The sequence below is a fragment of the Somniosus microcephalus genome, chromosome 3 (assembly GCF_052327205.1).
Source record: "Somniosus microcephalus isolate GS21.2 chromosome 3, FLI_Smic_1.0, whole genome shotgun sequence".
NCBI classification, from domain to species: Eukaryota; Metazoa; Chordata; class Chondrichthyes; order Squaliformes; family Somniosidae; genus Somniosus; species Somniosus microcephalus.
Window position 1 is genome coordinate 180,255,621 of NC_140989.1, and position 23,763 is coordinate 180,279,383.

Here is a 23,763-nt window from a genome sequence, read left to right on the forward strand (position 1 = left end):
CCGCACCCCCGATCCCCCACTCTCAAAACGTCTCCGAGTAAATATCGGGGCCAATGATTCTGATATTTTGCACGTACCAGGGAGGTCAGATAGTGATAAATTGCATGCTACATAACATGCCCTATGTGTGGAAGAAGAGAAGCAACAAGTTACGGCACAGAACGAAGACAAAGAGGAAGTGGTAGATTATGCTGAGGAGTAACAGAAACAGAGCAGTATTTGCAAGAAGCAGCATTAGTTCATACTGTCACTAAGGAGTTATTTACTCGAGGACTGCTTTTACAACAACTTGCTATTACGACAGGTGACCAGTAGCTTGGTCAAAGAGGTAGGTTTTAAGGAGCATCTTAAAGGAGCAATGAGAGGTGGAGAAATGGAGATTTAGGGAGGGAATTCCAGAGCTTAAGGCCTAGACAGCTGAAGGCACGGCCACCAATGGTGGCGTGAAGGAAATCAGGGATGCAAAAGAGAAAAGAAAGAATTGCATTTCTATAGCACCTTTCACGATTACCAGATGTCCCAAAGCACTTTACAGCCAATGAAGTACTTTTTGAAGTGTAGTCACTGTTGTAAAGTGGGAAACACAGCCACCAATTTGCGCACAGCAAGCTCCCACAAACAGCAATGTGATAATGACCAGATAATCTGTTTAGTGATGTTAATTGAGGGATAAATATTGGCCAGGACACCGGGGATAACTCCCCTGCTCGTCTTCAAAATAGTGCCATAGGATCTTTAATATCCACCTGAGAGAGCAGATAGGACCTCGGTTTAACACCTTATCTGAAAGACGGCACCTCCGACAGTGCAGCACTCCCTCAGCACTGCAATGGATTGTCAGCCTAGATTTTTGTGCTCAAGTCTCTGGAGTGGGACTTGAACGCACAATTGGAGGAACATAGAATTCTTGGAGGTTTGTAGGGCTGGAGGAGGTTACGGAGATAGGGAGGGGCGAGGCAATGGAGGGATTTGAACACAAGGATGAGACTTTAGAAATTTGAGGTGTTGCTGGACCAGGAGCCAATATCGGTCAACAAGCACAGGGGTGATGGACGAACGGGACTTGATGCGAGTTATGATACGGGCAGTAGAGTTTTAGATGAGCTCAAGTTTACTGGGGATGGAAGATGGGAGGCCGGCCAAGAGAGCATTGGAATAGTCGAGTCTGGACGCAACAAAAGCATGGTGAAGTGTTGCAGATGCCCTCAGTGCAAGCCTGAACTGATCCCAAAGCAGCAAAGTTCAAGGCGGTTGTGACGACAGCCGACAGCAGTGTTGTGTCCGTGGAGTGGTTTGGCTGCAGGTCTGGTTGCAGCATGGGGTATAACTCTGTCACAATGTCCTGCGTTTCCTACATTATGACAGTCATAAGTATGTCATTGGCTGTAAAGCGCTTTGGGACGCCCTGATGTCATAATAGGCGCTATATAAATGCAAGTTATTTTTTTCATATCTGGCAGTTTCCGCAGGATCTGCGCCTCTGACAAAGGCATGAGTAGATAAATAATTGGTACATTAAAAATAGAGTAGTTTGCATAAAATGTATATTGACATTCTCTTTTGAAACAATATATCTTACTGTATAAGAATCATGTTATCTTGCACCTCTTTTACTTAAAATCCACTATCTTTATATTGCTTGTTCAGGCCCAGGAGGGGTTTATAATGTATTTATTTTTGCTGAAGGTTAGGAAAATGAACATTATTTTAAATAGCGTTGTCATTCCCCGATTGCTGAGTCGGTAAATGCTGCACATGGTGTGACATAAGAACATAAGAACATAAGAAGTAGGAGCAGGAGTAGGCCATACGGCCACTCGGGCCTGCTCCACCATTCAATAGGATCATGGCTGATCCGAATCTAGACTCACGTCCACTTCCCTGCCCTCTCCCTGTAACCCCTAATTCCCTTATCTGCTAGGAAACTGTCTATCTCCATTTTAAATGTATTTAATGTTGCAGCTTCCACAGCTCTCTGGGGTAGCAAATTCCATAGATTTACTACCCTCTGAGTGAAGAAGTTTCTCCTCATCTCAGTTTTGAAAGGGCAGCCCCTTATTCTTAGATTATGCCCCCTAGTTCTAGTCTCACCCATCAGTGGAAACATCCTCCCCGCATCCACCCGATCAAGCCCCCTCACAATCTTATATGTTTCGATAAGATCGCCTCTCATTCTTCTGAACTCCAATGAGTAGAGTCCCAACCTACTCAACCTTTCCTCATACGTCAACCCCCTCATCTCCGGAATCAACCGAGTGAACCTTCTCTGAACCGCCTCGAGAGCAAGTATATCTTTTCTTAAATATGGAAACCAAAACTGCACGCAGTATTCCAGGTGTGGCCTCACCAATACCCTGTGTAACTGCAGCAAGACTTCCCTGTTTTTATACTCCATCCCCCTTGCAATAAAAGCCACGATTCCATTGGCCTTCCTGATCACCTGCTGCACCTGTATACTAACCTTTTGTGTTTCATGCACCAGGACCCCCAGATCCCTTTGTACTGTAGCACTTTGCAGTTTCTCTCCATTTAGATAATAACTTGCTCTTTGATTTTTTCTGCCAAAGTGCATAACCTCACACTTTCCAACATTATATTGCATCTGCCAAATCTCTGCCCACTCACTTAGCCTGTCTATGTCCTTTTGCAGGTTTTTTATGTCCTCCTCACTCACTGCTTTCCCTCCCATCTTTGTATCGTCGGCAAACTTGGATATGTTGCACTCGGTCCCTTCCTCCAAATTGTTAATATAGCCCAGAGGGTGCCAGGTAGGAGCCCTGGTCTGAGCTGAGTCAGATGATCTTGGAAAGTACAAGTTTTCAGCATCCTTGACCAGGAAGGGGAAAATTATCCAAAGTTTCCATTCCTGATTGCTATGCCGTAACCCCAGCTGAAAGTGCATGTGTATGGACAGGATCAGGATTGGCTTTGATGCCTTTGCCATCTAGCAGTCTGTTGACACTCACTGTCCAGGCTCACACGTGACCAATAGACACTTGGATAGCCACAAGTCCCTATGAAACCATTCTCAGCACGATCAGATTCTGCAGGACAGGAAGGGGAGAAGTTGGAACTTTGAAGTGGAAGAACATCATATGATTGTGTTTCTTTTCTTCCCCTGCACTTAGTGATCCAGTGTTGATATTTCCTTGTGTGGATCGACATGCCATATGCTTGGATTGTTTCCATTTATACTGTGTGACACGGCTGAATGACCGGCAATTTATCCATGACCCTGAACTTGGATATTCCCTCCCATGTGTAGGTGAGTGTTATATTAAAATGTGGGCTTTTATCTTTTGTCACATGAGAGCATTGCTTTGACTAAAATTGGAAAAAGGAATGTAGTTTTAACATCAGTGCTGAATTTTAAAGCCTTACATACACTTCACTTAAATCACAAAATACTGTTTAATAGTTTGACCTCTCTCACCAGCATCAGCATGAGAGAAAAGAGCTGACCAGTGTTGATGGGAAATGACATTCTTATCACAATATAATGGAGCCATTCTGTTGGGGGGCAGGGTTAAAATCGTCCCTTCTCAGGAAATGTTCCTGTTTGTGTAAGGAATTTTTTTCCCCTTTGCTGCCGAAATGCTTACCCATGCCTTCTTGGTCTGTAAAATTCATTTGTTGAATACTCCTGTTGCCAGCCTCCACCCTTTCATAAATTTCAGAACCATACAGCCTTCTCTCGCACAAAATCCTACCATTCCATAGCCAGGAACAGCCTACTCTGAGAAATGGTGAGAATGTGGAACTCTCTACCACATGGGAGTGGTTGAGGGGAATAGCTTGGATGCATTTAAGGGGAAGCTAGATAAACATTCGAGGGAGAAAGGGATAGAAGGATATGTTGATAGGGTGAGATGAAGTAAATAGAGGAGGCTCATGCGGAGCATAAACTCCAACATAGACCATTTGGGCAAAATGGCATGTTTCTGTGCTGTACATTATATGTAATACTATATGAACTTTTACCAGCATGCTGGCCACATTTGGATGCTTTATATGTCTGCAGTAGTTTTAAGTTTTACAGTGCTTTTACAGCTTTCAACTTTTTTATCTTATTCTGCTTAATTGTTAGAAAGTGAGAGAGCAACCAAAATGGTTGGTTAGGACAGTTAATCAGAATCGAACAATCTCAGCCTTGCTTGGTTCATTTCTAATCTTTTTTTTTCATCACTAAGTGCTTATTACATCCTGGGGAAATTGCACTGGAGGAGTTACTGAGCCAAATGGCAATGCGGAGCTGTATTAACATCAACAGGTGTCTTCATTAATTCCAGTGGCGCTGCTGTTTCATTTCATACTTAATAGAGATCATATCACAGTTTAATTACTAGAACTAAATTACTTTTCAAAGTCCATTGAAGAGAACAGTTCACAGTACAAAGATGCTCAGTTCTTGTCTCCATATTACAAAAAGGATATAGAGGCACTGGAGAAGATTTACAAGGATGATAGCAGAACTGAGAGGTTATAACTATCAGGAAAGACTGAACAGGCTGGGGCTCTTTTCTCTAGAAAAGAGAAGGCTGAAGGGTGACCTGATAAAGGTCTTTTAAATTATGAAGGGGTTCGATAGGGTAGATGTAGAGAAAATGTTTCCCCTTGTGCGGGAGTCCAAAACTAGGGGCCATAAATATAAGATAGTCGCTAATAAATCCAATAAGGAATTCAGGAGAAACTTCTTTACTTAGAGAGTGGTTAGAATGTGGAACTTGCTACCACATGGAGATGTTGAGGCGAATAGTATAGATGTATTTAAGGGGAAGCTAGATAAACACACGAGGGAGAAAGGAATAGAAAGATATGTTGATAGGTTGAGATGAATTAAGGTGGGAAGAGGCTCAAGTGAAGCATAAACACCGGCATCAACCTGTTGGGCCGAATGGCCTGTTTCTGTGCTGTAAATACTATGTAATGTAATACTGTGCAATTTAAACCCACACCACACAGCAAGAGAATCATTGTCACTCATACATCCTCTAGTTGGACTGGAACCAAAAAGCAAAGAAATAGGGTAAAATCACCAATCCCACACTTCTGGCGGGGAGCCATATTCATAAGGAATGTGGGTTGGAGACAGGACTACAATACTTCAGTGCCGATTCTCTGATCTGCAATGACTTTGAACATGGTTCCTTTCTGAGAGTGAGGGGGTCGGTTAAATTACCTGTATCATGCACTATCAAACACACCTTTTGCACCATTTTTTCTGCTCCAGTTGTTGGTTATTTGTTAATGTGCAGTATAAACAGAGTATGTAATGAAGACCCACAATTTATAGTCCACTTGTGGTGCCGACCATAACGCACTGGCAACTACCATTTATGAGTTATCATGTCAGCCGATTAGTGGAATATTAATTAAATCCCATGGGTCTTTGTGATACAGATTGCAAGATGCTCTCTCTTTAAAAGGTGAAGAATTCCTTAAAGAATTCCAACATTAATTTAATGGTTTCCCACCATTATTTTTGTTTGGGTCAGTCTTGATTCTTGTTGCAGAATGACTGTATAGTAAATCATACAGTCAAGGCAGCTTGACTCTTGTTATAGGTCCATCGTGTACCATAGCAATTATAGGATTCTTCTCCCCTGAATACATCTTACTGTCATTATAAGGTTTGCACTTACATAAGGGCTCTGTTAGAAGGCTGCTATCCCTTGGCTTCTGAAACTTCTCTGCTGTGTGATGGGACATTCATGTTATTATAACACGCTTGACTCCCAAGGTCCCTGTTATAATAAGGACAGTGTGCATTCTAGTTTTATTGTCACGATGTTCTGTTATATATAAAATCACGAATAACTGAAAGGGATTACAGTTTAATCATGGGGTTCGAATAATGTGACATGCAGCAAAACCAAATGACCTTTAATCATCTGAACCCCGAGATCGGATTACGACCGTGAAGCCAATCCTGAATGTTTTTTAATTGCATACTGTTTCACTTGTACAAGGGGGTTTAATTTTGGGTTACTTTCTTTGCCTGCAGCAGTTGCAACTTGTCAATGTGCCCCAAATCCTTGATGCATTGATGCATAAGGGTATTAACAGCTTGTGCCATCAGTAAACTAGATTTATTGGGGGGATATCTAAAATTCATTACTGAGCAATTGTGCCATATTATATATGCAATATATTTTAAAAAATCATTCTTAATTGTATTTTCCTTCACAGTCGCTACAGTAAAGGATGATGAATTGATTTTGCGGTAGTTGTCATTTGCCTCAGGCATCTATGGAATTTGTGCAAAAGGAAAATAGATGGAGCTTGGAGAGCATAAATACTGAAATCAGTAAAGGACATGGTATACCACACACAAGTGAGGTTATTTTAATGGTGGAATAACTCATGGGTCCCAAGTGCTACTGCAATATTGCCCAGACACCTCACCCTCTATTCACTCACCAACGCTCGTCTAGGTCCCTCTCTTCCTCTTCAGAATGTACCTGACCTCCGCTAGCCCCATTCGCGTCAATCTGCTTTTCCTTCCTGACATTCCTTCTTCCTATCGGGAATTGTTGCCGGGACAAGGGGGGAACACAGGGCAGGAAGGAAATTGGAACCCATAATAGTTGGGTAAAAGAATGGATTTTAGCAAACAGGCAGATATGAACACAGTGGACCTGAAACGCGGCAGGGATCTTCCCAATCTCCTGGTGTAACTTTGGCAGGAGATCTGGTCATTATCACATCGCTGTTTGTGGGAGCTTGCTGTGCGCAAATTGGCTGCCACGTTTCCTACATTACAACAGTGACTACACTTCAAAAGTACTTCATTGGCTGTAAAGCCCTTTGGGGTGTCTGGTGGTCGTGAAAGGCGCTATATAAATGCAAGTCTTTCTTTTTCTTTCTTGTTAGCCTGACATCAGTAGTAGGGAAAATGCTAGAGTCTATTATTAGGGACATGGTAACAGGGCACTTAGAAAATCATAATATGATTGGGCAGAGTCAACACGGATTTATGAAAAGGTAGATAAGGGAGAGCCAGTGGATGTGGTGTATTTGGATTTTCAGAAAGCTTTCGATAAGGTGACACACAAAAGGCTATTACACAAAAATAGGGCTCATGGGATTGGGGGTAATATACTAGCATGGATTAAGGATTGGTTAACAGACAGAAAACAGAGAGTAGGAATAAATGGGTCATTTTCGGTTTAGCAGGCTGTTACTAGTTGGGTGCTGCAATGATCAGTGTTTGGACCTCAGCTATTTACAATCTATATCAATGATTTAGATGAGGAGACTGAGTGTAATGTATCCAAGTTTGCTGATGGTACAAAGCTAGGTGGGAAAGTAAGCTGTGAGGGGGATGCAAAGAGGCTTCAAAGGGATATAGACAGGTTAAGTGAGTGGGCAAGAACATGGCAGATGGAATATAATATGGAGAAATGTGAAGTTATCTACTTTAGGAAAAATAGAAAAGCAGAATATTTTTAAATGGTGAAAGATCGGGAAATGCTGGTGTTCAGAGGGTATCCTTATACATAAATCACTGAAAGTTAACATGCAGGTACAGCAAGCAATTAGGAAAACAAATGGTATGTTGGCCTTTATTACAAGATGATTGGAGTATAAGAGTAAAGGGCCTAGAAATTAGGTATGGCCCCGCCATCTCAGTTGTGCCCAAAAGTTTGCGCAGCGCCCGGAGCCCGTTGCGCCCGCCAGAAATTCACTTTTAGCGCCCCAAGTCGGAACCGGGCGCTGTTCCAGGGTGTGCCCGCCTCCGCTTGGGGCGCTGAAAGTGAACTTCAGCGCTCCAACTGCCGCTGCGCCACCCGATGCGGTGCGGCAGGCTGGGGTACTGCAGGCCTCCTCCTTCTCTTAAGGAGGAGCTGCCTGCAGCCATGAGATCGCCGCTGGATTCTGCCGGCAAATGAGCCCGGCACCACGGAGAAGTGCCGGGCTCACGGGAATCAGCCACCAATGCCGCGGGGGGGTGGGGTGGTGTAGGAGGCCGGAGAGGGAGGTGCGGGCAGGCGGCCGCCGAAAAAGCGGCCAGCCGCACCTCCACCTTTATGCGCCCCACTAACGCTGCATGAAGGCCGTGTTTCCCGAACGTTGTTTGCGGCCGCTGCGGAAGAGGCGGCTGCAACTGAATATGGGCGTCGGGCCGGCATCGGGGCGGAACCGGGGCGCTGCGCACACCGATGACGTCATCGGTGCCAGCGCAGCGCTACCGGCTACCGCCGCCATTAACACTGCACTCAATTTCCGCGCTACCAACCCCGCCGGTGCAGAAGACCTCTTTAGGCGCTAAGTGGGCGCAAGGCCCACTGAATTTCTAGGCCAAGATGTTTTACTTCATTTATATAGGACCCTGGTGAGACCACACCTGGAGTAATGTGTACAGTTTTGGTCTCCTTACCTAAGGAAGGATATACTTGCCTTAGAGGGAGTGCAATGAAGGTTCACCAGACTGGGGGGATTGTCCTATGAGTAAAGATCGAGGAGAATAGGGAATATAGCCTATATTCCCTAGGATTTAGAAGAATGAGAGGTGATCTCATTGAAACATACAAAATTCTTACAGGGCTTGACAGGGTAGATGCAGGGAGGATGTTTCCCCTGGCTGGGGAGTCTAGAACTAGGAGTCACAGTCTCAGAATATGGAGTCGGCCATTCAGGACTGAGATGAGGAGAAATGTCTTCACTCAGAGGGTGGTGAATCTTTGGAGTTCTCTACCCCAGACGGCTATGGAGGCTCAGTCGTTGAGTATATTCAAGACAGAGATCGATAGATTTTTGGATATTAAACAAATCAAGGGATATGGGGATAGTGCAGGAAAGTGGAGTTGAGATACAAGATCAGCCATGATCTTATTGAATGGCGGAGCAGGCTCAAAGGGCTGAATGGCCTACTCCTGCTCCTATTTCTTATATTCTTATGTTCTAATATCATAGCGATAGCTGCTAGCAGCAGGTGGACACTGAGGTAAATCTACAATAAGGTGTATAACATGAATCCCAGAAGCATTAGAAATAACGGTCCAGAAATTTGGGCTACTTACCGGCACGAGTTACTGCCGCAATTCTGGAAAAAATACAATATTCAGGACGCAGAGTGTTCAGGAAAGGTAGAAAAGACAGGAAAGAGAGTGGTGCAGCCCTAGATTTCAGGAGTACTTGGAATGTTAAAAGCATTGATTGCATGGGAGGAGGAATGTTACAGAATGAGCTACGCTACTTGGACATTATTAATGCAAGAATGTCAAAGCTAGCACTAGGGCTATGCTATAGATTGCTAGTTCAGAACAGAAAGAAGACTTAATTGTATTAAGAGATGTGGAAGTCTGTTTGAAAACAGGAAAGTTATTTTGACAGGGAACGTCAATAAGCTGAATAGAAATTGGGAATCATCAGGTGGTTCAGAGTCCAAGTTAGTAAGCGCCTAAAACATTTGCAGAGGCTCTCCCGTGGGAGATCGGTGGAACCCCTGGAGAAACAGCGTAAATGGCTAAAAATGGCCATGTACCTCATTTGTCCAGGGTTTCTGCCGAAGCTATGACGGGAGATTGGGATAACTCAGGAAAATTCTCCCCAATGCTAACTATTTTATGACCAAAAGCACCAGGGAAGCCATGAGAGGCCGTGCACATCTTGACTCAGTAATGGCCAGTGATCAGATAACATCCAGGGAATGGAAGTTGTGGTACCCATGAATGATAGCAACCACAGAATGATGATATAAAAATAGAGACTGCTGGAAACACTCAGCAGGTCAGGCAGCATCTGTGGAGAGAGAAACAGAGTTAACATTTCAGGTCGACGACCTTTCATCAGAACTGGAAGATGTTAGAGATGAACAGCTTTAAAGCAAATGCAGAGCCAGCGAAAGCGGGAGAGGGGCAGTAAATGAATCAGGGAGTTAGGTCAGTGATAAGGTGGAGGGCAGGAGTGATTAAATGACAAAAGGAATGATGTTGCAAGGCAAAACGGGTTGATAATGGGTCAAATGAAGAAACAAAAGATGGTCCAGAGGAGGTGCAAATGGTTGCAGTAGAATAGCAGAGGGGAGGGCAGCATGGACAATGATGGTATTCAACATGGTCTGGGATTCAACAATACTGAACCCAGTATACAATTTTAAAAAGGCAAACTTAAAGGGAATGAGGGAAGAGCTTAAAGCAAGTTGACTGGAGGAGGGGGAAATTGTTGAACAATATTTCAGTGGAGAATAATTCAAATACATTCTGTAGTGTATGTGCCTTTAAGAGCCCCAGGTGTACTGTAATGCCGGTAATGGCCACTTGGGCTATATAAGCCCGTATATTGTGTTGTATCAGTTAGTTCCCCTCCAGACTTTGTTTAGTAAACACCTATGAAACCAACTCCTGTCTTCAGTGTCTCTATCAGCACACAGACACAACAGTGGCGATGAATTGGAAACGGACTTACCTGCAATTCGGCAGCACCTCAAGGACATCGATTCCTCTGGCATCCAAAGTTGAAGAAAATTTTTTAAAAAAAAGAAAAAGCTGTGGTTTCACCAGCTAGCCAAGCTGGTGGCAGGTACTGCAATAATCCTTCCTGGGCGTCGGGTTGGGGCTCCAGCGGCTGGCTCTACAGCTAGGCCAAGCAGCGAAAGTGGAGGCAAGCAGTAACAGACGGGGAGGGAGCACTTGGGAGACGGCCGGCGCTGCAAGCAGGTCGGCGTTCAGACCTAGAGAGAGAGTCCGGCGGGAACGACTCTCCAACTGTAAATAAATAAATAAAAAGAACGGAAACCGCGGGAAACAGCGTTGTCATCGGCAGCAGCGGTGGGGAAGCGCCATATCTTTTCTGCAGAAAAGAAATAAAAGCGCAGGAAGCGCCATTTTATTTCTAGGATGCCTAAGTCTGGCAATATTGATGCTTTTGATAAGATAGAGGATTGGACCACATATGTGGAAAGAGTGGAGGTATATTGCACCGCAAATGGAATAGAAGATGAAAAAAAAGCTTCAGTACTGCTAAATCTAATGGGCGCAAAGACATACGGGCTGTTACGAAATTTAATCACTCCAGCCAAACCAAAGGACAAGAATTTTAAAGAAATTATTGATACCCTACAGGAGCACTTAAACCCAACACCGCTGCTGATAGCGGAACGATTCAAATTCTTCAAGAGAAATCAACACAAGAATGAAAGTAACGCTGATTACCTCACCGAATTAAGAAAGCTATCAAAACACTGCCAATTCGGGGCAGGACTAGCAGATTATCTTCGAGACAAATTCGTCTGTGGTCTCTTAAGTGAAGGAACACAGAAAAGGCTGCTTTCTGAAAAAGATTTAACACTGGACAAGGCTTTCAGTATGGCTGTATCATACGAAGCAGCTGCAAGAGGAGCTGCAGAGATACAACAGAAGACACAGGACTTCGGCACCCATGAAATGACACAGGGTTTCGAGAGATGTTATCGCTGCGGCAGATCCACCCATGACCAGAGGGACTGCTGGTTCAAGGACAAAGCATGCAGGCAATGCGGAAAGATTGGACACATTGCACGGGTATGCCGATCTGGACAAAAAAAATCCACAGACAGGAAAAAAAAAATCAATAAAGAAAAGTACAGAAAGGTACAAATGATGACGGACAGTAGCTCCGAAGACCAGAAGAGCGATAGCGACTCCGAAAACAAGAGACTAAGCTGTCTCAAATTACATAATGTAATTGCCAAAGATGATTACCAGACCATTTGGGTTACCCTCACGATAGCAGGGTCCCCAGTTAAAATGGAGCTAGATACAGGATCAGCTCTGACCGTCATAAATCGACGGGATTACGAGCGGCTATTTCCGCATATACCTTTAAAAGACACATCCATTATCTTGAAAACATATACGGGGCAGAAAGTATACCCCAAAGGAAAAAGAAGGGTGCCTGTTGTATACAACGGCAAGGAAATTCAAAAGTTGTATTTATACATTCTACAAGATGGTGGTCCACCGCTGTTGGGACGTGAATGGATCAGGAAAATACGTTTAGACTGGCACTCCATTCAGGCACTGACGGTGACCAGTAAGAGAAAAAACGATGATGACGTCATACCTGAACGATTAAAAGACATCTTGGCCAACGCCAAAGAAGTGTTTCAAGAGAAACTAGGAACCTTGAAAGGCATCACCACCTCAGTAAAAGTGGAAGATGCAGCAATTCCCAAGTTTTTTAAGGCAAGACCGGTGCCATACGCAATTCGTCCAGCAGTCGAGGCAGAGCTGGAGAATTTGGAAAAGGCAGGCGTATTATCCAAAATAGATTGGAGCGAGTGGGCAACACCCATCGTTCCAGTCATGAAGAAAGCATTGAATAATGATAAATCTGAAGAACAGAGAAAAATTCGCATCTGTGGAGACTTCAAGGTGACTGTAAACCCGGTCCTTCACACGGTACAGTATCCTCTTCTGAGGATAGAAGATATTTTCGCCTCACTATCCGGAGGGAAACGTTTCACCAAAATTGACTTGGCACAGGCATATCTACAGATGGAGGTTGAAGAGGCCTCTAAAAAATATCTCACGATAAATACACACAAAGGTCTGTACCGGTACAATCGACTGGTTTTCGGAGTAGCATCCACTCCAGCTATCTGGCAAAGAGCTATGGAGCAAGTCCTCCAATGGATTCCGGGGACTCAATGCTACCTAGACGACATCCTTGTAACAGGAGAAAACAACAACGAGCACCTTGCCAATTTGGAGCAGGTGCTCACTAGGCTGAGAGAACGGGGCCTACGAGCAAATCGCCCCAAGTGCGAATTTTTCCAAAATCAAATATCATATTGTGGCCACATAATTAATAAGGGTTGCATAAGTCACCTGAAAAAATTGAAGCGGTCATAAAAGCCCCAGCACCTGAAAATGTTTCACAATTAAGGTCGTTCCTGGGATTAATAAATTACTATCATAAATTTTTACCGAACTTATCAACTCTTCTGCACCCTCTTAATGAACTGCTACAAACAGGAGTAATTTGGAAATGGAGCGAAGACTGTAAACGTGCCTTCCATAAATGCAAAGACTTAATCATGTCCAAAGAAGTTTTGGCTCATTACAACCCATCACTGCCAATCAGACTGGCGTGCGATGCATCCCCTTACGGCGTAGGAGCAGTATTATCGCATAAATTCCCTGATGGCTCGGAACGGCCGATAGCTTTTGCGTCACACTCATTGAACTCAGCTGAGCGTAACTATGCCCAAATCGACAGGGAAGCACTCAGCCTGGTATGGGGAGTGAAGAAATTCAACCATTACCTACACAGACAAAAATTTACCTTGTTGACTGACCATCAACCCCTCATCTCCATATTCAACCCTAAAAAGGGTGTTCCCATTATGACAGCGCAAAGGCTACAGAGGTGGTCCCTTTTTCTAGGGGCACACCAATACAACATAGAATACAAAGGATCAAAACAGCATGGGAATGCTGACGGGTTATCGCGCCTACCGTTGCCAACGGTAGAAGAAGCACCTACCGTAGACCCAGTGGAGATTTTCCACTCTACCATAGTCGAATGTCTACCAGTAACAAATTCTGCCATTGAAAGGGAAACTAGAAATGACCCGACTCGTTCACGAGTCTACGATTTAACAGTGAAGGGATGGACAGCACATGGTGAACCACTGTTGCCAGCATTCTCGCAAAGAAGAGAACAGCTGTCAGTGTGCCGAGGAACCTTGATGTGTGGATCCAGAGTGGTGATTCCACCCAAACTCCAGGATAAAGTTCTAAAGGAGCTTCACGAGGGGCATCTGGGTGGAGTGAAAATGAAGAACCTAGCCAGGGCGTTTGTATGGTGGCCAGGTATCGATGGAGACATCGAAGAAATGACCAAGAGCTGCCTAGGATGCCAGAAGGTCCAAAACGCTCCACCCCAAGCCCCTCTACATCCATGGGAGTGGCCCTCATCTCCCTGGCAAAGGGTACACATCGACTTTGCTGGTCCATTTATGGACTCAATGTTCTTAATCGCGGTTGATGCACACTCCAAGTGGCTGGAGGTAATAAAGATGTCCTCTGTGATAAAAATGATAACTTCCGGGAAGTTATGTCATCACTTCCTGTGAACTATGAACTGTGTACATACCTCACTTCCTGTCATATTGTCACTTCCTGTTGGACTGGTATAAAAAGTGGTCTGTTCAGTATTGTAAGAGGCTTCTACCAGAGGCATGGTAAAGACCTCTCTTGTGTATATAGTGTGTTTATAAGTTACTTAAAGCTTACTTTAAAGTTACTTGATGGTAAGTCTCCTTTTTCTTACATCAATTTAAGTAACTTAAATATTTACACTGACAAATACTAGACCTTCAGACAAGCTCGGAAGTTAAGGATCCAGGGAACCACCCATCATGGAGAAAATCCTTAGACCTATTCGTCTAGACTTGGACCCGAATACACCAGCAGCTGGCAGGGTATGGAAGCATTGGTATCGTACTTTTGAGAATTTTCTGGATGAATGTAAAGCGGATGCTCCTGCTAAATTGAAGATACTTGTCAATTATGTGACCCCAAAAGTGTTCGAATATGTTGATGAATGGGATAATTACGAAGAGGTGATTCGGGCACTTAAGAAACTGTATGCGAAGACCCCAAATGAGGTCTATGCTAGACATCTATTGGCCACAGCCCGACAAGGGCCAGGGGAATCAATTGACGAATTCCTGCAAGAACTTCGCAGGCTCAGCGTAGATTGTAACTTTCAGGCAGCCTCAGCTGAGCTGTACCGCCAAGAAATGATTCGTGATGCTTTCATCTGCGGGATTGCCTCTCCATTTATACGCCAGCGTCTACTAGAAAGTAAAACACTTGAGCTACAAAAAGCTTTTGACCTAGCTTGTTCACTGGATTTGGCAAAGAGAAATGCAGACCTCTATCAGCTGCCCAGATCTCGATCTGCTGCTGTAGCTGCAACCAGACAATTCAAGCGGTCTCAGGTGAACCCTATCATGGGGGAATCTAATTCTGATAATTCTGGTGAAGAAGAGGAGGACAACCCCACTTTAGCAGCCTCTTGGCAATCTAGGAAGGAATGCTTCTTTTGTGGAGATGCTTTTCACCCTAGGAAAACCTGCCCTGCTCGCAATGCAATCTGCAGTTATTGCGGGAAAAAAGGACACTTTGCTAAAGTTTGCCTATCAAGGGCCTCTACGAGGGCCAATCCAGCTAAGGCCTACCGAACTGCCCCAATTAGGGCCTATCAAGATGCTCCAGCTAGGACCTATCAAGCTTCCTCTCTAGCTCTCTCCCGAAGAAGCACACCGAGAGTTTTAGCCACTCTCTGTGCAACGACACCAATTACAGCTGCTTGCCCACAGAACCTGTCTCATGCAGCCACAAAAATTTCAATTAAAGGGCATACCTTAGATGCCTTAATTGACTCAGGAAGTACTGATAGTTTCATTAAGGAACAGATTGTTGCGAAATTGAAACTACATGTCTTCCCATCGGACCAGGCAATTGCGATGGCCCAGTCATCACTTAATACCAGAATCTCCGGCTTTTGTGTTGTTGATATGACACTTCATGGTCGTATGTATCCCTCCACCCGACTTTCGGTGCTCAAGGACTTATGTAGTGATCTCCTCTTAGGGCTGGACTTCCAAAAACAGCATAAGAAACTCACCATTGAGTTTGGTGGATCCAAACCCGGACTTACTATTTCTAATATACCGTCTAAATTACCATTTTGTGCATTATCAGCAGCTTCACTTGATGAACCCTCATTATTTGCCAGTATTCCGCCTCAATGCAAACCGATAATAACGAAATCGCGGCGCTTTAATTAGGAAGACCAATCTTTTATTGTGGCTGAAATCTCTCGACTTCTAGCAGAGGATATCATTGAACCATGTTCGTCGCCCTGGCGGGCTCAAGTCGTCATTGTCAAGAACCCTCTAAAACCTCACAAACAGCGACTATGCATCGATTATTCACAAACCATCAATCAATATACCGACTTGGACGCCTACCCATTGCCACGCATTGATGATATGGTTAATAAACTGGCCGAATACAAAGTGTTCTCAACTTACGATTTAAAAAGTGCCTATCATCAGTTACCCTTGAAGGTCTCAGATAAGCAGTACACAGCCTTTGAGGCTAATGGACGGCTGTACCAATTTCGTCGCCTCCCATTCGGGGTTACTAATGGAGTGGCTGTCTTTCAACGGGCAATGGATGGCCTGGTTAAGCAGGAAAACCTAAGGGACACTTTTCCCTATCTTGATAACATTACCATTGCAGGTCACGATCAACAGGAACACGACTCCAACCTCCAAAAATTTCGGGATGCCCTCCATCGCCGTAATTTGACCCTGAATGAATCCAAATCTGTTGAGTCGCAACCGACCATCAACATCCTTGGCTACTGCGTAGGCAATGGTATCATTAAGCCAGACCCAGAAAGACTTCGCCCGCTCCAAGAGCTCCCGTCACCTAAGAATCCGGCTTCTTTACGTCGGGCTCACGGTCTGTTTGCATACTACGCTAAATGGATTCCTCATTTTTCGGACAAAATCCAACCCTTGCTGCATGCTAGATCATTTCCACTGGGAACAGCGGCTGTTGCAGCCTTTAACCTTCTCAAAAAACAGTTGGAGAAAGCGGCTCTTCACTCCATTGATGAGAATCTCCCTTTCGTGGTTGAATGTGATGCCTCGGAGGTGGCGACCTCGGCTACTCTGAATCAGGAAGGTCGTCCTGTAGCATTTATGTCCAGGACCTTACAAGGTGCCGAGCTACATTATCCTCCGGTTGAGAAAGAAGCCACAGCCATCATAGAGGCAGTACGGAAGTGGAACCATTTTCTAGCTCGCCAGCACTTTACATTGATCACGGACCAACGATCAGTCGCCTTCATGCTTGATAATCGAAAACGAACCAAAATTAAGAATAATAAAATACAACTTTGGAGGATGGAACTGGCCTCTTTTGGTTATACCATTCTCTATCGGCCTGGCAAGGAGAATGTGGCCCCGGACACCCTCACACGGGCATTCTGCTCCACTATGTCATCCTCCACTCTCATGGATGTCCACAATGGTTTGTGTCATCCTGGCGTTACGCGCATGCTACATTTCGTACGATCACGGAATCTCCCTTTTTCCACTGGAGATGTGAAGAAAATATGCTCAGAATGCCGGCTTTGTGCGGAATTAAAACCTCAGTTCTTCCGCCCCTCAGATGGTATACTCATACATGCAACCCAACCGATGCAATGACTTAGCATCGATTTTAAGGGCCCAGTGCCCTCTTCAACTCGGAACACATATTTGCTCACCATGATCGACGAATATTCACGTTTTCCGTTTGCCTTCCCCTGCTCCAATATGCTGGCGTCCACAGTAATCTGCTGCCTTGAGCAGGTATTTTCTCTCTGTGGCATGCCGGCTTATATTCACTCAGATCGGGGTCCATCCTTTATGTCAAGGGAACTCAAGGACTACCTCTCAGAACGGGGAATTGCTACAAGCAAAACAACACCATACCATCCCATCGGAAATGGACAGGTAGAGAGGTATAACGGTATCATCTGGAATTCCGTACGTCTCGCTTTAAGATCTCGGGGCCTACCAGACCAGCAATGGGAAACAGTGCTTCCGGATGCATTGCACTCTATACGGTCCCTGCTTTCTACAGCCACAAATACTACACCTCATGAGCGGTTCTTTGGATTCCAGCGTCGCTCATCTCATGGGACATCACTCCCGTCATGGCTAACTACTCCTGGACCTGTATTACTCCGAAGATACGTTCGGACGTCTAAAAATGACCCTCTCGTAGACGAGGTCGAACTAACCGATGCCAACCCCACCTATGCAAACATACGATATTCCGACGGCCGAGAATTTACCGTATCATTACGGGATCTGGCTCCCTGCCCACCAGGACCTAGTGGGACATCGGGTGATGGCATTTCACCAGGAAACTCTTGGGACCTATCGGGTAGCCCTCTCCAGGATCCTGATCGGACACCAACTAGCTTGGTGTCGGTAGAACCCTGTGCTCAAGGTTGCGACCCTCCCAGTACCGCGCATGAAAGTACTGATCCGCCACAGACCAGCTCTGCACCTCCCTCTGAACAGAGGCAGTCCGACTTTGAACCTATTGGGGCTCGTACTCGAAGCCATGATCTCCCCGACCCTTCACAGGGCAATCCAGGCCACACAGACTCTGATCAATGGCCAACCGCATGTAAGCGGACCAGCGACCCTCTACGACGGGAATCCAAACGGGTGCGACTCTTCCTTGTTCGGCGGCTGCGGACCAAAAGGTAGACCACAGCCTCCTAATCCTGCAGGAGGGAAGAATGTGATAAAAATGATAACTTCCGGGAAGTTATGTCATCACTTCCTGTGAACTATGAACTATGAACTATGAACTGTGTACATACCTCACTTCCTGTCATATGTCACTTCCTGTTGGACTGGTATAAATACTGGTCTGTTCAGTATTGTAAGAAGCTTCTACCAGAGGCATGGTAAAGACCTCTCTTGTGTATATAGTGTGTTTATAAGTTACTTAAAGCTTACTTTAAAGTTACTTGATGGTAAGTCTCCTTTTTCTTACATCATCCTCCACCACCACGGAAAGAACCATCACAGTATTAAGGACCATATTTGCCAGGAGTGGGCTGCCGGAACAGATCTGTTCTGATAATGGACCGCAATTTGTGTCCGAAGAATTCAGGAAGTTCTTAAAAAACAATGGGGTTAAGCACTACACGTCCGCCCCATACCATCCCGCCACCAATGGATTGGCTGAAAGGTTTGTCCAGACCTTCAAGAAGGCCATCAAGGCCATGGGTAATGAAGATATAAAACTTCAGCACAAGGTGGATTACTTCTTGTTCGCATACAGGAATGCAACACATATGGTTACAAACTAAACTCCCGCCATGATGTTCAATAGAAGCCTAAGATGCCGGCTGGATTTGATCAAGCCCAACATCAGAAGGGACGTGGAGAACCGACAATTTCAAGGCATGAATGAAAGGCCAACTAGAACCTTCCAGATAGGTCAACAAGTTTTGGCCCGGGACTACCGTACCGAGAAATGGCAGCCTGGAACTATCTGCACACGACTAGGACCGCTGATGTATACCGTGGACATCGGAGAAAGCATAATAAGGCGCCATGCTGACCAAATCATAGAGTCATCCGAAAAGGGACAACCTACACCACAACTCTATACGCCTAACGATGAAGTAGAGATACCCATATCTACCTCCGATCCGGTGATACTAGAACCCGATGAACCCGACACTGGCATTCAAGTCGAATCAGCCTTGCCAAAAGAACCTACTACACCACCAGAAACTACTACACCACCGAGGCGTTATCCAGACCGAGTCAGGAAGCCTCCAGAGAGACTGACTTATAATTAATTAACTGCAGCAATGTGTAGATTATTTTTCTTGTAACATGTAATTAATAATTACTTAAAATATTATGTACTGGTTGGCTAAAAGGGGAGGAATTGTAGTGTATGTGCCTTTAAGAGCCCCAGGTGTACTGTAATGCCGGTAATGGCCACTCGGGCTATATAAGCCTGTATATTGACTTTGTTTAGTAAACACCTATGAAACCAACTCCTGTCTTCAGTGTCTCTATCAACACACAGACACAACACATTCAAAGGCATATGGATGAATTTGCAGGTTGAAGGCTAGCTTTGGTCTAAAAAGCATGCCTCTAATTGGATCAACAGGACAATCAGAAGTGAAATAAGGAGGGGGAAAACTTTTTAAAAATCCAAAGGAAAGAGCAAGATGAAGAGAATTACTGGGATGAATGTAAGAAAATCCAGAGATAGGTTAATAGGATCAGAGAATCAGAGGGGAACCCAGAAATTAGCATAACTCTAGATACAAAACAGAGCAGAAACAAATTATTTTGGTACTATAATGGTAAGAGAGCAGGTGAGAACTCGAAAAGATGATAATGACCCAAAACTGCAGATGAACATAAAATAGTTAATATTCTAAATGATTGCTTCATCCAATAGTCACTAGGGAAGCAATGCGCATTCTATACCTGGTGACAAGCCAAGTAGACATAGATACCTTAGAGATCAGAGACAGGCTAAAAGGGCTTGAAACTAACAAATATCCAGAGATGGATATATTTATTCTGTGGTACTGGAGGAGATAAGGGATGAGATTTGTGAAGTGATGCTATTATGCCAATGAATGCTGGTAAGTCCTGCTACCCTAAAACCAAGCTAACATAATATCCATTGTCAAAAAATTAACAAAACAGACTCAGGCTACTTAAGATCCACCAATCTCACATCAATACCGATAATAGAATAGATTAAGCACAGATTCGGAAGGGGAAGGACCAGCCTGACCAACCCAAATGGATTGTGGAAAGCCCTACAAAGTGATAAAGCTAGATTTGAAACATCCTTTGACGAGGTTCTTCACAGAAGACTGTTGCTTGGTAGGGATTCAAGGTAAAACATGGGACTAGATAAGAAATTGACTGGAAGTTGGAAAGCAATGGGTACTCTGCGGGGATTGATCTCAGGGTAGGGGAAGTGCTAAGAGTGTGTCTCAGGAATCGTTTTTGGGATCCCTACTGTTTCTAATTTACATTAACGATAATTCAGCAGCTCAAAGGTGTCACCCTTGGCTCAGTAGTAGCACTCTTGCTGCTGCGTGAGAAGGTTGTAGATTCAAGCCCCACTCCAGAGAACCGAGCACATAATCTAGGCTGACACTTCAGTACTGCACTGTAGGAAGTGCCATCTTTTGGCCCTGTCTGCCCTCTCAGTGCCATGGGATCATTCATATCCACCTATCATTTTGAACACCTCAATTAGATCACCACTCAACCCTCCAAACTTAAGGGAATACACACCATGCTTATGTAACCTGGCCTCACAACAATAAATTTTAAGCGTGACTTCCTCCAACTTATATTTTATTTGCCTAGTCAATTACTGCTCTGTGGTGACTGGACATCTTAAACAAACGATTTGATAGGATAGATACAGAGAAACTATTTCCTCTGCTGGAAGAATCCAGAACAAGGTGGCAAAATTGTAGCTGGGTCATTCAGGATGAAATCAGAAAGCACATTTTTACTCAAGGGGTAGTGAAAATATGGCACTATCCCCCATAAGACTCTAGATGCTGGGTCAATTGAAATTTTCAAGACAGAGAGCGATAGATATTTTGTTATTTTTGTTAGGTAAAGGATCGAGGGATATGGAGCAAAGGCAGGTAAAACTCACTGGTACCACCATTTAAGTTTCCTTCCTCTGAACAGTTTGCATTGAAAAATAATTACACGTTTTAAGTGTGTGTGTTCTAACAAAATAAACCTGAAGGGCCAACAACAACAGTTTGCATTTATATAGCACCTTTAATGTAGTAAAACATCTCAAGGCGCTTCACAGGAGAGTTATGAAATAAAATTTGACCCCAAGCCACATAAGGAGACAGATGACCAAAAGCTTAGTCAAAGAGGTAAGTTTCAGGGAGCGTCTTAAAGGAGCAGAGAGAGGTAGAGGGGTGGAGAGGTTTAGGGAGGGAATACCAGAGATTAGGGCCTGGGCAGCTGAAGGCACAACCACCAATGGTGGAGTGATGAAAATCGGGGATGCGCAAGAGGGCAGAATTGAAGGAGTGCAGAGATCTCAGAGGGTTGTAGGGATGGAGGAGGTTACAGTAGATTAGGAACCTACCACAGTTTGTACCATTCAAACTGTCTTTATTGATAAATTCAGGCGAAGGGCCAGAGTTCATAGTGCAAGACACGCCAAAATTGAAAAAAAATCGGGGAGAAGACAATATAAATAAAGAAGTAGCGATTAGCTGATGTCACTCTGGGGTTTTAATAGATGGTAGGAGGAAGGGAGGACAAAGAGGGGAGGAGTTCCAGTTTCCACGTCCTGGAAAGAATGAGTCGAAATAGCTGCTGCTATCTTAATATTTTTAATTAATATGTTTTTGTATTAATGATCACTAGAAAGAAGGTCTGGGAAATGCAAGCATCAATCTGCCTGGTCTAGACAGTGCACATTACAAGAAGTACAATATATGCATGACTGAAAAACAGCACGATTGGGTGAACTCCTGCAGGGTATGGAATACAATGACAGTATGCAGTTGCTGAAATATTATCAAATATTATCAAATATGAAGACCAGGAGCTCAAACCCGGCACTAAGCTCATGGTCTACAGGGCAGCAGTGATACCTGCCCTGCTGTATGCCTCAGAGACATGGACCATGTACAGCAGGCACCTCAAAGCACTGGAGAGGTACCACCAACGCTGCCTCCACAAGATCCTGCAAATCCATTGGCAGGATAGGCGCACCAATGTTGGTGTTCTTGCTCAGGCCAACATCCCCAGCATCGAAGCTCTGACCATGCTCAATCAGTTCCGATGGATGGGTCACATTGTCCGCATGCCCGATACGAGACTCCCAAAACCAGTGCTCTACTCGGAGCTCCGGCACGGCAAGAGAGCCCCAGGTGGGCAGAGGAAACGTTTCAAGGACACCCTCAAAGCCTCCTTTAAAAAGTGTAACATCCCCACCGACACCTGGGAATCCCTGACCCAAGACCGCACAAAGTGGAGGAGAAGCATCCGGGAAGGCGCCGAACACCTCGCGTCTCTTCGCCGGGAGCAAGCGGCAGCCAAGCGCAGGCAGCGCAAGGAGCGCACGTCAACCCAAGCACCCCACCCACCTGCCCCTTCAACCACCGTCTGCCCCACCTGTGACAGAGACTGTAGGTCCCACATTGGACTAATCAGTCACCTGCGAGCTCATTTTTAATGTGGAAGCAAGTCATCCTCGGTTTCGAGGGACTGCCTAAGAAGAAGAAGGAAATCAAATATAAGTAGCCAGTGGTGAGCTGTGATTTATTATTGGTGTTTGCATACAGCTTAACATTTGACCTAAGGCAATGTGGTTTTCTAGCATGGAAGATTCTTTGTATGCTACAATCAACAGACTGTGATATACAGTACAGTGTCTTCTGTTCGAGTCTGAAGTTTCTTGGTTTTAAAAGCATGCAGGCATTACTGTAAAATTCTGTTACCATAACAACAACTTACATTTACATAGCTCTTTTAATGTAGTAAAACACCCAAAGACGCTTCACAGGAGCGTTATCAGACAAAATATGACAGCCAGCCAAATAAGGAGGTATTAGGACATGTAACCAAAAGCTTGGTCAAAGAGGTAGGTTTTAAGGAGCATCTTAAAGGAGGAGCGAGAGGCAGAGAGGTTTAGGGAGGGAATTCCTGAATTTAGGGCCTAGGCAGCTGAAGGCACGGCCAATGGTGGGGCAAAGGAAATCGGCGAATTAACCAGACCCATTGTTAATGTGTCTTTGTGTGTGATAGCTGAACTGGTTTAAAAATAGAACGTCCATCTATGGACATGATAACTATTTCTTGGAGTAAGGTGAGTCAAAAAACTCATGAGCAACAAAGCCATCAAAGCCCACTGCTTGCCATGACATCTTCTATTTCTAATACCTGCAGTGTGTTTTGAGCTGAAAGCAATTCATTTTAATGAGTATGCATTTTGAGGATGTAGTTGAAGGAGATTGGTTGAAACTGCTTGGTGGTATCACTTTGTAATTCTAATTTGGTAACTGTGGGGATAGGAATTTGCGCCCCAATATTAATGTGAAGGCGGCTTCATATTAATGTTGTCAGCAGGTTGGAATCTGCGATCGCAACTTCATTGAAACAATAAATATTTTCTTCCGGGCTTCGTGTCTCCAAGCTGCGCAGCAGGCATA

At 44.5% G+C, this 23,763-nt stretch overlaps 1 protein-coding gene across 2 annotated transcripts in view; it reads left to right on the top strand.

Moving 5' to 3' along the window:
- Positions 1–23,763, top strand: part of prkn (parkin RBR E3 ubiquitin protein ligase) — a 2,088,612-nt gene that overhangs the window by 1,294,008 nt on the left and 770,841 nt on the right. For both annotated transcript variants that reach the window (XM_085981987.1, XM_085981988.1), the window contains one exon: positions 3,129–3,265. In XM_085981987.1, the coding sequence (XP_085838113.1) occupies positions 3,129–3,265 (137 nt within the window). The remainder of the gene's footprint in view (positions 1–3,128; positions 3,266–23,763) is intronic.